At 46.2% G+C, this 14,738-nt stretch overlaps 1 protein-coding gene across 2 annotated transcripts in view; it reads right to left on the bottom strand.

The window, feature by feature from the left end:
- The window catches only part of RHBDF1 (rhomboid 5 homolog 1), a 608,603-nt gene that overhangs the window by 6,585 nt on the left and 587,280 nt on the right, over nucleotides 1-14,738 (bottom strand). For both annotated transcript variants that reach the window (XM_069647898.1, XM_069647899.1), the window contains one exon: nucleotides 10,341-10,494. In XM_069647898.1, coding sequence (XP_069503999.1) covers nucleotides 10,341-10,494 — 154 coding nt within the window. The remainder of the gene's footprint in view (nucleotides 1-10,340; nucleotides 10,495-14,738) is intronic.

Below are 14,738 nucleotides of genomic sequence, written 5' to 3'. Positions count from 1 at the left end.
CCTGACGAACTTCGTCAGTCGGCCTCCCACTGGGGTGCTTCGGTGGGGGCCCGACCACCCGGCCGGGTCAGTCTTGCTTGGAAACGGCCTTGCACCTTGGCCTCTTTGGCGATGACGGCGGGAACCCCCTTGCTTGCCGTGACCTCTGTAGGCCTCCTGGGAAGAGGAGCGGGCCGCCTGGCGGAAGGTGGAGGAACCACCGCCGGATCCTTTGGAGGCACCCTGTCTGCCTCCAGAGCTCCGAAAGGGCCATCGCTGCTGAAGCACCCCAAGGGCCCGGGCCATCTCCGAGTCAGTCTTGATGGCCTGTGGAGACTCATCCACCACCTTACCAAAGAGGTTGTTGCCGTCGAACGGCATGTCCAACACTCTGGTCTGGACGTCCTGGCGAAAGTCTGTCGCCTTGAGCCATCCTCGTCATCGGAGGCAAACTCCGTTGCCCAGTTGGCGAAATCCGGTATCGGCAATGTCCGTTGCCACCGTAATGGCGTGATCCGACGCCACCTCGCCCTCCTGCAGAATTTCTAGGGCCTCTGCCCTTTTGTCATCAGGCAGGAAATCTAGCAGGGGAGCTATCTTGAACCAGAGCTCCCTGTCATAGCGGGCCACGATCGCTAAGGCATTGGCCGCCTTAATCGTCGTCACCGCCGATGGAGTTCAACTTCTTACCCTCGCTGTCCGGTGGGGAAGTGGAAGTTGAGGCCGCCGCGCCCGCTGCCTTCTTCTTAGCCGCTGCCGAGACGACCGAGTCCGGCGTGGGCTGGGCCCTGAGGCATAAGGGGGCGGTATCAGGGACTCGGTACTTCTTCTCGTACCTGTCCCTCTTGGTGGGTGTCGTGGCAGGGCTCTTGAGGACAGCAAGCCCCTCGTCCCAGATGTCGTTGAGTAAAGGCACCGCGAGGACCGTCTTCCTCTTAGCCTCTCGTCGCTGGTACAGAAACCCCTCCTTTTTCTGTTCTTCAGGGCAGAGCTGGAAGAGCTCAGATGCCCTGGTTATCATGGCGTGGAAAGAGCCAACCTCGTTGGCTGGGGACACCCGCGGGGGGGTGGTGACGACGGGATGTCTACTGTGTCATCGCTGTCGTCATCGTCAGTCTCCGTATCCGTCACCGTATCCTCTCCCGGCGAGGGGGATGAGGGGTCCACCGGTCTCGCAGGCATGAAGGGCGGAGCGGGGTGGACTCTCCTCCGCTTGTTCGGAGGGCTTCACGACGGGCCTGTTTCTGGCTCCTCCGTCGGGGTGCATGGTAATCTCGTCCTTATCTCGGTACATAAGGATTGGATTGCCAACAAAATGGCCGCCAAGCTGTCCTGGGGCTCGGGCAATGGCTGCGACCGACGGGATGGCCGCTCCAGTGGGCCCTGTTCGTCATTGGGCCCTGTTCGTCGTCCTCGTCGCTCTCCTCGATCACGTCAGCAGGGACCGTCCCCTGGGATCGAACCTTCTCGAACCTCTCGTTGAGGTTTATGAACCTCTCGTTGAGGCCTATGGACCTTTCGTTGAGGCCCCTCTCGGTCTCCACCAGTTCCTCCTCAGAGGCTGATTCAGAGTCTGTAACGGCCACCAGCCCCCCCTCTTTTTCAGCCAGGGGCTTCACGGGGGTCTTAGCGATGGGCTGGAAAGAGGATTCCCTCTGCGGCAGCAGGGATACTCTGGGCCCAGAGGCCGTTTCCATTGGCGTAGTCTCAGCCGGCTCCGCCAGGGTCGCAGAGACCACTTCGGTAGAGGCCTTAGCCGGGTGGATCAAGGCCCTCACCACCCTAGGTGCGTCCTGGGCCTTCGCCTTGAGGGGAGGGTCAACGCCTCGTACCCCCTTCGAGATCGACCGGGTCCGCTCCAGCGGCCTACCCGGGTTCTCAGACTTCCTCTTCCCCGACCCAGAATGCTGGCTCGTGGTCGAACGTGCCGGGGAAGTAGCGCCCTGCTTGGCAACCGAAGAGCCCGACCTTTCGGCACTCCCGGAGCCCGCGGACTCGCGGTGCTTGGCCTTCTGTTGGGCCCCCATCGTCGGGGCGCCCTCAAAGGACTTAGAAGCCCGCTCAGACTTCTTCTTCGCCTTCTCACTTGCTGTGCCCTTCTCCAGCCAGTTGGCGAGGCGGGAACGACTATCTTGTTTGGTCCGTTCAGAAAGGTTCTTGCAGAACGCACAGTCCTTCTCCACGTGCGTCGTGTCCCCATAGAGGCATTAGAGACATTGCGAATGCTCGTCCTCCTTGAAAACGTTATATAATCCGCATCCAAGACAGTTCCTGAACAGCTTGGATCCGGGCGTCGAGCTCCCTTTGTCCTGGGCCATGTCCTTGAGGTAGGCCGCAGATCTTCCGGAATCCTCTGAGAAGTGTAAACTCGATGAAAACTTCACCCTTGAGGGGCATAGAAGAATTCCGAAACGGGTCCCCGTTATCGGAAGTAGAAACAGTGGAGCTTGAGGCTCGATTAAACCGAAAAATTTAGAAATTCTCCTGAAAAAACGTGAAAACGCAGTAAAAAAAAAAAAACTCGAGAGCTAAACACGAGGACTCCCAACACTTGAGCGTGCGGTAAAAATCTGAGGATGGCTGCCAGAGGTGGGTCTTAGGGAGAGGGCAGTCATTGGCTGGGGGCAGTATGACCCAGAGATCAGTTATTGGTTACTACTAAGAAAGACAGATCAGAAACAAAACTGATACTGATTTTGTCTTTACCGAGGATTCCCAGCCTGACGACGGGGAATATTCATGAGCATGTGAATCCATGCCAGACCCCATGCTGGAGAATAAAAGTCTACTGAAAATGTTCAGCAAAAGGAAAGGGTTTGAACCAACTTTTGATGTTTACAAGTCAAAGAAAAAAGTTCATCAAACTAAAATCCACTGGTAACAAATCTTTGTTCTTGGATGAAAGAAAAAAAAAGAAATAGCACTAATGTTAATCCTGGTAATGATAAATTGTCCCTTCTTTCAGATAGTTTGTCAAAGTTCAACAGAGGGTGTAATATTCCCCAAAGTCAATAATACACAATTCTTTAATAGTTCTTTAGTTACAACTTTATATTGGTATATATGTCAGGATATTTTTCTTTGTGCTGCTGCTTCCACTTTAACAACCACACGTCTACTGCTGGTGCAATGAGAATGGTCACCTTTGTCCCACAATATGTTCCTGGTTCAGACCACTTCAAGGTTACATCTGCTGACAATATGGTATACCACTACAATTTAAGTACTACTGCCACAGCTCAGTATTTGGAATTGTTAGACAAGCTTTGACAACATACACTTCAACCTTTTCAGGTAGGCAAGGCATTCTTCCTTTCAATTACTTTCTCAAAAGGGGCAGCCTCTTTGCCTCTCCTGTGTCGACCACAATAACAAACTGGTTCTGCCCATAACACTCCCTTTTCTCTAGTTTCCGCAGTCGCTGATACCACAGTCTGTGTATACTACAGAATATTCTTCACAAGCAATTAGTTCCCCTTCCCCAGCTTTACTCACTCCTTTCTGCCAGTTGTCAGCTCACGCAATTACCCAGAAACCTTTGTGCCACTCTCTCAGCTTCAGGTAATACTGGTACACTTGTATCTTGGGTCACTTGAGAGTTAACAATTCACAATGCAGTTGGTTGGCTTTTTAATTCTTGGAAAGGATGGTTTCACTATAAAAAAAAAAGGGGTGCCTCTTGGCTTGGGTAATGCTTGTTCCTCTCTTTAATAGTTTAGACTCTTTACTTCTTAGAAATATAAAGAATGTCACCTTTAGATACAGTATAAGTTTCAGTCTTTCAGTTGAAAATTAGGCACACACGACCTCTTTATAGTAGGTTTCAAGGTTTAAAGATCAATAGGCAATTGTATTCCCGTGTAACGGCAAATGATAGAGTTCTGACTTCCTTTGGGAATCACAATTAGGTGCACGCGACCTCTTTTTGATGTAGTTTTCACACTTTTATTAACTTGAAACTCATGTATTATCAAGATTAAGTATTTGGTAATGGTTTAGAGAGCGTTCCCTCTTCTTAATTAGGGACATGCAACCACTCCGTTAGACAGCAACCGTCTTTAAATCATTCAACAATGAACTTCAGCAATGTTAGCTTCTCACACGAGTGTTAGGTCTTTCACAATAGACACAAGTGCTACATTTCCATTGTTAATAGAATTGTGAATGTAACAAACAACTTCTTCTCGCATAAAGCCATACGTGAGTGAACAAGGAGCTGGATACTGCTACCGGCAAGGCTTGCGCAAAGTGTTAGAATGCTGTACTTCACTCACCGGCTTCTCAGACACTTGCTTTGTGAGTTGCACTGCGTTCCCGACTTCCACTTCAACATCTACTGCTTCTGGCTCACTGGAGACGCACAACCTTCTCTTGAACAGGGGCCTGAAGTCCAGCCACTCATATTGGGAGTTCCTTCTGCTCCCTATACCCTTGGCCTGCTTCTTGCCTTAGTCCCCTGCACGTCCACAGCTCTGACCACAGCAATCAGGCTAACATGGGGAAACTGTTTTTCTTGCACATCTTCCGCTGCGCAACCTCTGCACTTCAGAGTTTGGGAGAACAGGACTCTCTCAGAACTTGGATTGCCTGACTACTGCACTGGCTACTAGGTTTAATTTCCTGACTCCTACATTTGCATGCCTCATTAGCCCTCTTTTTCGTCTCAGTACCTCTAGGATTCTGGGACTTGTAGTTTCTTTCAACAAAGTTAGGTATTTCCACTTCTGTAGTTTGGCAAATAGCCATCAAAAGTGTGGGATTATGGGGAAAGGTAAATAGGGGGTTGTCCCAATCTTCCTGGTCTGTAACCCAGGTGATCCTCCCGCAGTACACCACCCCAGGATCCAGAAGCGTCTGCCTTTCCCTGGCAACATGAGGGGGGGGTCAGATATCCACGTTCCTGGGAGGATCATCACTGATTCAGTGCTGTTGGGTGCTGTTGTCTGCATTTATTTTCAGGTTTTCCCATATTGATAGAAGCGCTGATTCTGTCCCTTTCATTGGTCTGAAGCAAACATGCGAGTGGTAGCGTATTCCATTTGTTTCGGTGTATTTAATTAGGATCTTGTGTACATGGTTCTCCAGGTTCTCCATCCTGCTGGTTAGGGCAGGTTGGACATAGGTCTGTATTTGCTTGGATCTTCTCAGTTTCTGATTCCTTTTTTACCAGTGGTTTGATGTGCACTGATTTGAAGGAGGTTGGTACACTCCTGATTTAAGTGATAGGTTCATTCGGTTCTGGATGCGTGTCGCTGGGGTTTTGTGGTTGAGGATTTATTTTACTAGTCCACCATAACTTTTAAATTCTGGATCACTCAGTACTGCTCCCCCGACTCTCTTGCTGGATCTGTACTACCCTTTTCCTCAGTCATGACAGCCTCTGTGTCACTTCTAGGATCTGATATTGACATGCCTTTATCATTTCCAGCCTCCATTTCCACCTTCTGAAGTTGCCCTGCTTTTGATTTCACCACCTGGAATGTTGTCCCCACCTCTGTTGTTCCCATCTACTTCTTCAACCTTTTCCTTTCTGTCACAACAACCTGCCAGTACTCACCTTCAAATGTCACCACCACCTTCACTACCACCACCTTTGGTTGTCCCACCCCTGCTTTCTTGGATTATCTACTTTCTACTACCTTGTGCTGCATTTGTTACCACCACCTCCTCTTTACCACCTTGGGCTACCTGTGTTACCACTACCCCTCTATACTACCTTGGGCTGGCTGTGTCACCACCACCTCCTCTATACCACCTCGGGCTGTTTTCTTCACCACCTCCTCTCTACCATTCTGATCTGTTTTCTTTCACACTTCTCACTTACCTCTGACGTTACCACATCTACACTTCCTTCTTCTCCCTCTCCGTTATCATCATCTCGTCCTGTTGTCCACTGCTACCACCTAATTCAGTTTACTCGGTTCCTCCAGTCTCTTCATCTCCCAGTCTCCAGCATTCTCCAAATGCAAGTTTCTAGCTTCTGCAGCCCACAGTCTGCTAGGATGCTTGGCGGATATAGGGATATTCCCTGCCACCTGTGTGGGACTTGGGCCTCCTTTAGCTGAGGGACCGGAGTTTATATCAACCCTGACAGCCATATATGATTTTATATGTGTTTATGATGGAACAGGGATTGCTGCCAGCATCTGGGGCCAGCCTCTGAGCTGCTGTTGTGCAGGTAAGAACCCTTGATGGGGCCCAGCGGTGTTTCAGATGTGATTTATGTGTTTCCCAAGATATTCACTGGCGTTTTGCAAATGTTCTAATTTGCCTTTCGCCCATTGGCCCTCAAAACTGGGATGGGTCTGCAAACCGGGGCCCAGAAAAAGTGGGTCCATGGTTTGCCCGTGCCAGAGAGAAGTTGTCAACAACCCCCTATGAAGTCTTAACTGTGGATGACAGCCCCCGGTATCCTCCTCGTTCTACCCTAGGGTTCATCATTCAATGGCTCATGGTGGAACCCCACCCGCAGTGTCACCCTCCTGATGGTCCAGCTAGACGGCCAGACAACCTCATCACAGTTTGTATATGTAGCTATGGTTGTCAAGTGAACCTTTAGTGAATTGTATATGAGACCACTGTCCAGCAGATAATGCAAGTAATTGGCTACACCTGACTCAGTGCATTGTATTTGACTGGTCAAGAGTTTTTTCAACTAAATTACAAATCGTTTCCATCAATTAAAATGGCTCGTTTGTGTGCATGGTTTGTGTGCCTTCTTTAGGTTGTTCATGGATAGTTGAGGGAACTTACAATTGCCAAACGTCTGGCGTCAGGAGGCAAGCTGCCAAGTTCATTTTATGTAGACCTGGGTGTATTATCTGATGGTGGTGTTATGTTAGCAGCTTTGGAATTGCTTGTCGTTTTTGTGGAAGTTCCAACGCCATGCTCAGTAAGTGTGGATACAGCACTTGCCTTTCCTTTGTTGGCATGATTAGGATGAGTGTCATGCTCATGTGTAGTCGATTTTCCACAACCTAGTGGATGATTTGTAGAAGAGCGTATGCAAATGCCCCATACCAGTCATCCACAGGACACTGCCCAGAGACCCTTGTTCTGGGTACCTCATGGCAAAGTGGCATTTTGTGTTTGTACTTCTTGCAAATAAGTCTACACTTGGAGTTCCCCACTTCTCCAATATGTGTTTGGATGCGCTAATGTTGAATTTACCTTTGTGTTCTTGATGTACATGATGACGATGACTCAGGGTATTGTCATCAATTTTTGGCACGTGCTGGGCTTCTAAAGGTATGTTTCTTATTAAGCACCAGTGCAAAATAATTTGTGCTATTTGGGATAGTGCCTGGGAATGAAAGCCTCCTTGCTAGTTATCATACAATATTACTGTTGTGGTGTCTGTTCCTGTGAGGACACACTGCCCCTGTAGCAGCGTGTGGAAGTTCCATATCCCTAGACTTTCTGTCCAGACTGTCAAGACTGTGATTTGTAACTGCATGTTTGAAACTGTGTCTGTGTCAGCTGAGCTTTATATGACTTCAGGTTGGCTCCTCACCATGGCATGGTAGCATTGGGTTTGATGGTTACTTGCATGGGGGGGGGGGTGCTTAAGGGTCATCTCTTGGAGAGAGTCTGTTTGTTCCGTGATTTGTGTGCATGGACAACTTTTTGTATTACCACTACTATATCTTCTTAGTTCCCTGTTGCCTGTTACCATTATGAGCTGAGCTACTCATGTAATGGTCTCATGTGCAGTCTTGCATATGGTACCATATGTATGCAAGAGGTCACCATTGCCAACAGATTAATCTTGTTTGATGGCTGGTAAAGGGGAACAGTTGCGTTAAAAGGTTAGATCCTCTCATGGGACAGGAAGGATAGAGTCTGACTGGTGTCTAGTTCTGCTCCTAAAATGCTTTTGTTTTTAATGGGCTAAGGCTTGACCATGATACTTTGAAGGAAAAGTGAGGCACTGTTTTCTGTTATCAGCTAGTTGTCTACATAAGAGTTCTCATGAATCCCTTAGCTGTGCAAGTGTGCTCTGACTAGCAACAGCAGTTTTGTGAATACACGTGGTACCTTTGTTATTTCAAAAAGTAGAACTTTGAATTAGTCGTGTAATGCATTGACACAAAGCTGAGTGGGATCAACCACTCATCAGACACAAATGATCTATCTTAACACGTCTGTTTATTGTGATATGTTACAATGGAAAACTATTTCCAGAGCACTAAGAATGAGCATGAAAGTAACTTAATTGGGGTCAGGGTTGTCATTTAGCAGAAAGTGATTTGTTCTCAGCGCCAACTCAACAGTCAGTGGGCCTCATTACGAGTTGGGCAGTGTAAAATGTATCAGCAATACCGTATACCGTCGCATTACCATACTGCCCAATTATGAGTTTTGGACTAAAGTTGGTGGATTCACCTCCAGTTATGAGCTTGAGATAAATTTGCCAACTTTCCACCAAATTTCGGTTGAATTACCGGAGCAGAATTAGAACGGCAGTAGTTTGGCCAAAACTCCTCCATAGCATCCTATGGACTAAAACAAAAAATGGGGATTTACACCGCCACCTGTAATCCGCCAAATGGCAGTTAACATGCCTCTTCGGCGTGTATTGTTTCTTTATGACGCGTCCAGCACTGTAACCACAGCTGGACCTCATACTCCTGTATGTAACCAAGCTTTGCAATCCTCTTGATGCTTCTGCAACTTGCTGCCTCTGGGTTAGGGGCGCAATATAAGTAAATAAAATACTAAATACTAAACGGGAAAATGGGATTTACCACGCATATACCACCAAACTAGTAATGAGCCCCAGTGTCTCTTGAAAAGTACAAACATTTTCAAAAGCAAAGTTCTACATTTCTGAGTCAGCCTGGTTCCTGATCTCTTCTCAGTGACAAAGTAACAAAAAAAATGTGAAGACAGTTGCAAAGTGCTCCGAACAAAACCTACAGTATTCCAAACGAAAGGTCTTTCATGATTCATCTCGCACCTTCTAGTTCGCTCCACATCAATCTCAGTCTTGTAATAAAATCTCAGTCACTGATGTCTGCAAGTTTCCTGTTAGAGATATTGTGTAGCTGTCTACAGCAGGTTCTGTATTCAGGATTGCTTATGAGCTGGCATCTCCAAGGCGCCGGATGCATAGGAAAACACAAGGCCTCCATAGGCTGTCTGTGTGTTTCTTACTATTTCTCTCTCTCACTTCCTACCTGAAGCATACATCCATCCTGCACAATGCAAATGCACACACTATTCCGATGAGGTGGGGCCCAGAAAATCCAAACCCCTAACAATTTGCCAGGGCCTCTAGCCCATAGTTAAAAGAGAGTGGATTTACACGCAGGCCAGAAACTCTGCATTTACTATGGCACTCTACCTGCCAATAAGATGGGACACAGCAAGAAGGAAGTGCTAATATCTCCCAATACCCAATAGTAAGTAGCCAGACAACAGGCTACAGCGGCTCCCGGCACAACTCACCCATCACGATGAACAGAGGCAAAGTCAGCAAACACAATTTGGGAGACTGAAGCCCACCCAGATGCCACAACAGGATGCCAAGACTCCACACCCAAGGAACCGCCAGTATGATCGACCTGGAGAAGCTGGAAATGCAGAAAAGCATTGGGTGCTCCAGCACTGCAGACCCTCGGAATGAGCAGCGAGGGGCGAAGGCGAGGGCGCTAGAGGAAAGGACCCATCAAAGTTCCTAGAACGTCAAGCCGTGCTGTCAACACCAGGGCTGCAGTCGCTTCCAATGGTGTATCTTACACTCCACCCTAGAAACAAACTCTTAGAATGCTCTTAGCACAAAACACCTAGAAAGTCACGCAGAGCACAGTCTACTTTTGGTCTGCACACATCAAAACAAGAGCATTTCTCTCTCATCCTGGCTAATCAACCCCACCCACTGTCTGACAGAGCCCTCACATCACCCGGAGACCATACAAATGGCAGTCGTGCATTGCATAAATCCTAATGACATAATCTAAGTCCAGCTTGTTCTTGGCCAGTTAAATTGGGACAAACAGAGCAATCTAACAACTATTTATGTGGTCAAGATATCAATGTTTACTAAGCATATACATATGTATATTAAGGTGTGAGTGGAAACCTATGGGCTATAGCATCACCATACCTCAGGAAATATGATGCCATTTTCTACCTTGGTCAGAACATGCTCAAATAAAGCTACTCACAAGGATTTGATGAAATTCTACTGCAAAGTGATTTTTGGCTAACTCAGAATCAGTGTTAAGATGGCTACTTCTGTGGGAAAGTGAGGACACTTATTTATTAAGAGCATAATATGTATTATTTCAATTACATTTTGGTTACATAGTAAATGGATAACAAATTTCAAAGCTATGATAAAAAAAATGGATTGTTACCTCCGCTCTATATGGCAGGAAGATAGCACTGGTCAGATTCCCGGTGATTCCGCTGAGAATGTAGATGATGGAGATGCGATGCCAGCCTGCCAGCTTTTCGAGGTCTCGTAAAATAGTCAACTGAAAACACACTGACACCAAACAGTGTAGGATTCTGCAGTGGGATAATGTGAAGACAATAAGATATTAAATCTGATCAAGCAGACAGAAAGGTATGTTGTTTGATTTTAGACCCATATAAAACTTGTACTTATTTAACGTAATATAAAACCAAATATTTTAACTGGCAGACGCAACGACAGCGGACACACAGTAAGCCTATTTGTACTGATGATTAATTTGCAGCATGCAGTGCCCATATCTCACAGAGTGTCTGTGTCTTAATTATGATAGTAGCCAACTGTAACATACAACATACAGCCCACCACGGAGGAGACAGTCAACAGAGTACACATGGTGCCATATGTTGTGCTCCCCTACATCGAAAACAGAAAAAGCAATATAAACAGTCTACAGTACTGCTGTGTTCCCATAGCTGCTTTTCTTCCTCGTGTCCTGTACCAACCCTATGTGTATATGACATTTGAGATGTCCTGGGTGACGTCATGAGTGGTGCATGGTGGTGGATGGGTTATGGTGTTTGTTAGCGAGAATTCTCAGAAATGTATTCATTCCCTTCTACCTTAGAGACCCCCAGCTCTTTTGCTGGACTTCTCATGTAATTTTAATGTGATTTAAATTATGTGTTCTTTTTAACTTTGGAGTCTGACAAACTCCATAGGTATCATCTTTACATTGTGTTACACAGCACCTTCAGTGAAGTGGCACTGGGTAGTCTCTCAGATTTCCCAAAGGTTTAAATACCTTCTCTTGGATAAACTACAATTTCCAAGAGCAGTGAAGTGAAATTGAGGTTACTTACATTTTGTAACTTTCTAGACCCAGCACACCCTATCTTACCATAGGGTGCTGGAGGGGTTACTTAGTATCCCCTTTGCCTAGTTTGTCATGTAACATTTTTATGTTACCCTTTCCACAATCAATGGCTGGTGGCAGTGGTTTACTTTTTACTACCATTGCGTGTTTTTACCGCAGGTTGCGTTTGCAGCCTCGGTAAGGCACCCATGGATGCCCATTTCGTCAAAATGGCCTTGGTCTTCTTTTTTTCTCCATTTTTTGTTGGAAAGGTCCTTCTTGAGATTTACTCCATGCGCCAAATCCAGGTTTGGCCTCTTTGTTCATTTTGTCTTTGACGGGATTCACGAGTGAAGCCATCCTCTGGCTCCAGTATGTCTGGCAGGGGCAGGAAGTGAGGGAGGTGCCCGAAACTCCCTGTGCTTAATCCCCTTGGTTACAAGAATGCACCCAAAGGTGATTGACTGGCTGGCTGTCAGGGGCAGGAAGTGTGACTGAGCAGCCAGGCTTATCTTAAGAGGGGTAATGTGAGATGTAGAGCTGTACAATGAAATCAGTAAATAAATGTATCCAAGTAAACACGTACACACTTAAATTTATAACATAAATATTTATTTATATTTACTCAAGGAAAATTAGACAGTCTTTTAAAAGCATCAACTAATAGTAACATTAATCCCAAAGTTAGGATTCAATTTCAATAAGAGCAATAAAGCAGGTGAGTAACTTTGCATATGTTACACATATGCCAGCACATTGAGTGACGTCATTTGAGGTCAATAATCACACTTATGTGGGATCACCATTGCAATATTGAGTTATAAGGAGAGAAAAGTTATAGTTAGATCAGAACATACTTTGTACTTTTGAAAAACAGATTCTCCCAGAGGGATGTAGGCAGTCTTTTATCCCAGCAATAATAGTGTTTAACAATTAAAACCTGTAAGGGAACAAGCACTGCCAAAGGCAATAGGTTCAGAGGTGGGGCCTTTAGGGAGCCAGGACAGCCAAAGTCAATGGTCTACTTCAAAGTTCTGATGGCCTCTTCTTAGAAAATGTTTTAGAAAAGTCAGTAGTTCAAATAGAAAATCACAGAAGCACAAGAGGAGCCACCTTGAAGAAGCATAAGCTGAAAGGCCAGTGCAAGTGAATTGTGGTCAACTCAAAAGCGGGAAAAATAGTACTCCCCAAGGTAGGAAGCACCACAATTGGCAAAAGGTAGATGTACCCCCAAACCCCACAGTACCTGTGAACTGAAGAATTTGTTCCAGCTGGATGCCTTCCTGTTGCAATGTAGCCGAACCCTTGTTCCTGGTCCTTGGTCAAGGTGACGAAAGGGAAGTCGTCTGGTGGGCTTCAGCGGCAGCACTCAAGAGAGGGGCTCTGCAGCAATGGATTCTCCTTGAATCAGCTGCCTTTTGTGGTTTTGGCGCCTTTATCTCAGCGCAAAAATAGAATGAACAACTCCGGTTAGAGGTTACTTCATCCCTCGGTCATGGACTCTGGTGAAGGGACTCTGGATGAAGATTTCTTGCTTCTGTAGAGTCCTCTGGATGCCCATGAAGGTTTGGCCAGCTTTCACACTTCCGAAGACAATGCACTCAATGATGGTCAGGGGTCCCCAGGCATTGGGATTCTGCAGCCTTGGAAAGTCACAGCAAGTTGGGGGTTGAATCAAAATGAAGCTTGTCTCAAGGCTAGTTGGTCCCACCAGTCCAAGGGAGGAAGTCGCCCCCTATGCGTCTTCCTAGTTGAAACAAAAAAACGGGGTCAGCACAGCTGCAGGGCTTCGCCGGGCACTTCGCGGTCCAGGAGGGTGCTGCTGGCATCTCTTCATGTCTTCTTCAGATGTTGTTCTCCAGTGGATCGAGTCTGCCTCTAGTCCCAAAAACCTCACCTTTTAAGCAAGTTCCTAATCATTCACAGCCCGAGGCTGTCAATCACCCAGCAGGGTGGCTGTCCTCCTGGCCAGCCAGCTAGCCAATCAGAACTGGTGTCACTCAGGCACACCTAGAGACAAAGGACAGGGAAGTTTCAGGACCCTACCTCACTTCCTGCCTTTCCAGACACATTGGAGCCTGGGCAGGCTTCAGTGCTGAAGCCCGTCAAAGGCAAAATGCACAAAGGACTCAAACCTGATTGAAACAACAGAGTAAAAGCCCAGATGGAAATAACTGACAAGAAATTGCAAAAAAAGAAGACAGAGGCCATTTTTAGAAAATGATCACCGTTGGCAGCTGAGGAATCTCCCTGCAGCTACATGGCATAAGGTAGTAAAAACAAAAACACTGCCACCAGCCATTCAAGTTAGTTAGTGTTACAGATTGTTACATGAGAAGTGGGATAAAGGAGGCACATTGTAACCCCCCAGCACTCCACATAGGGTGGTGTGTGCTGGACCCACAAAAGAAAATCTTACTATTCTTGGGACCAGTAGTTCACCCAAGAAAAGGTAGTTAAACATTACGAGAGGTCCAAGGGACTTTTCAGTGGCACTGCACAAAAGGTGCTGGGTGACACAATGCAAAAAGCAGATGCCTATGCAGTTATCCATACTCCATTAAACAGTAAGAAACACAAAAGTCCTAGTCAGAAAAAAACACAACAGAGAGTGAGTATAACGTTGCACTCACTCAGGAGTTAAAATTAAAAAGCCCAGAGCCGAGCAAAAGAGCTGGGGGTCTCCAAGGTTAAAGGGAATTGGCACAAAAATGAAAATTCTCCCTAACAGCGGTTATCTAAGAATAACATATATAGGTGAGGCAGCTAAATCTAGGAATAAGAGCAAAGGTCCTTTTGAACAGGAGGGCCTTCATTCTCTGAAACTGAATTTGTAGTGGGTAGGATGAAACAATGTAATACATCTTACTTGTTTCCAGCTAATGTGGTCAAGCATAGGGCAAATTGCTAGGAATATGTCATTAAGGGTCTGGGCTAATAACAACATAAGTGCTCTTTCAATAAATGAAATTACCTTTTTGAAAGGTTTGTTGGGAGTAGTACCATGTATGGTGGAAGAGCTTTTATATTCAAAAACAAATTTGATTCCTATTCCTCATATACTCCAGTATTCCCCTGCTGGGCTATGGCAAGCGATATTGGCTAATGATAAAAACCATTAGAACAAGTTGATTCTAAGTGATGCTTTAGAACTTGAGCAATCTCGGAATATTCTGTGGCTTGGTTTTGCTCAAAAATCCTTAGTGGACCTAAGTTTTGGTAATTTATATCCCCAACCAGCATTAATGGGAAATCAATTCTATTGCTGAAACCAATGTGAAATACAAACAAAAGCATAGTTCTTTACTTTCCTAAGATAGGCAGTCAACCGGTAGAACATATTTACAGCATCTGAATTGCTCTGCTCCAAATGGGGCTAACTACCTGTCCCTGGTACCTAATAGTATAGCCAGGAAATCAATTACTAGATTGAGTTTTCAGCAGCTTCCTTTAGCACAAAGCTTGGAACAAGGAGCATTCCAA

Source organism: Ambystoma mexicanum, chromosome 2q, assembly GCF_040938575.1.
Source record: "Ambystoma mexicanum isolate Mex_15411 chromosome 2q, UKY_AmexF1_1, whole genome shotgun sequence".
NCBI classification, from domain to species: domain Eukaryota; kingdom Metazoa; phylum Chordata; class Amphibia; order Caudata; family Ambystomatidae; genus Ambystoma; species Ambystoma mexicanum.
The sequence above is the reverse complement of the archived record's forward strand: the minus strand, read 5'-3'. Positions and strand labels throughout refer to the sequence as shown.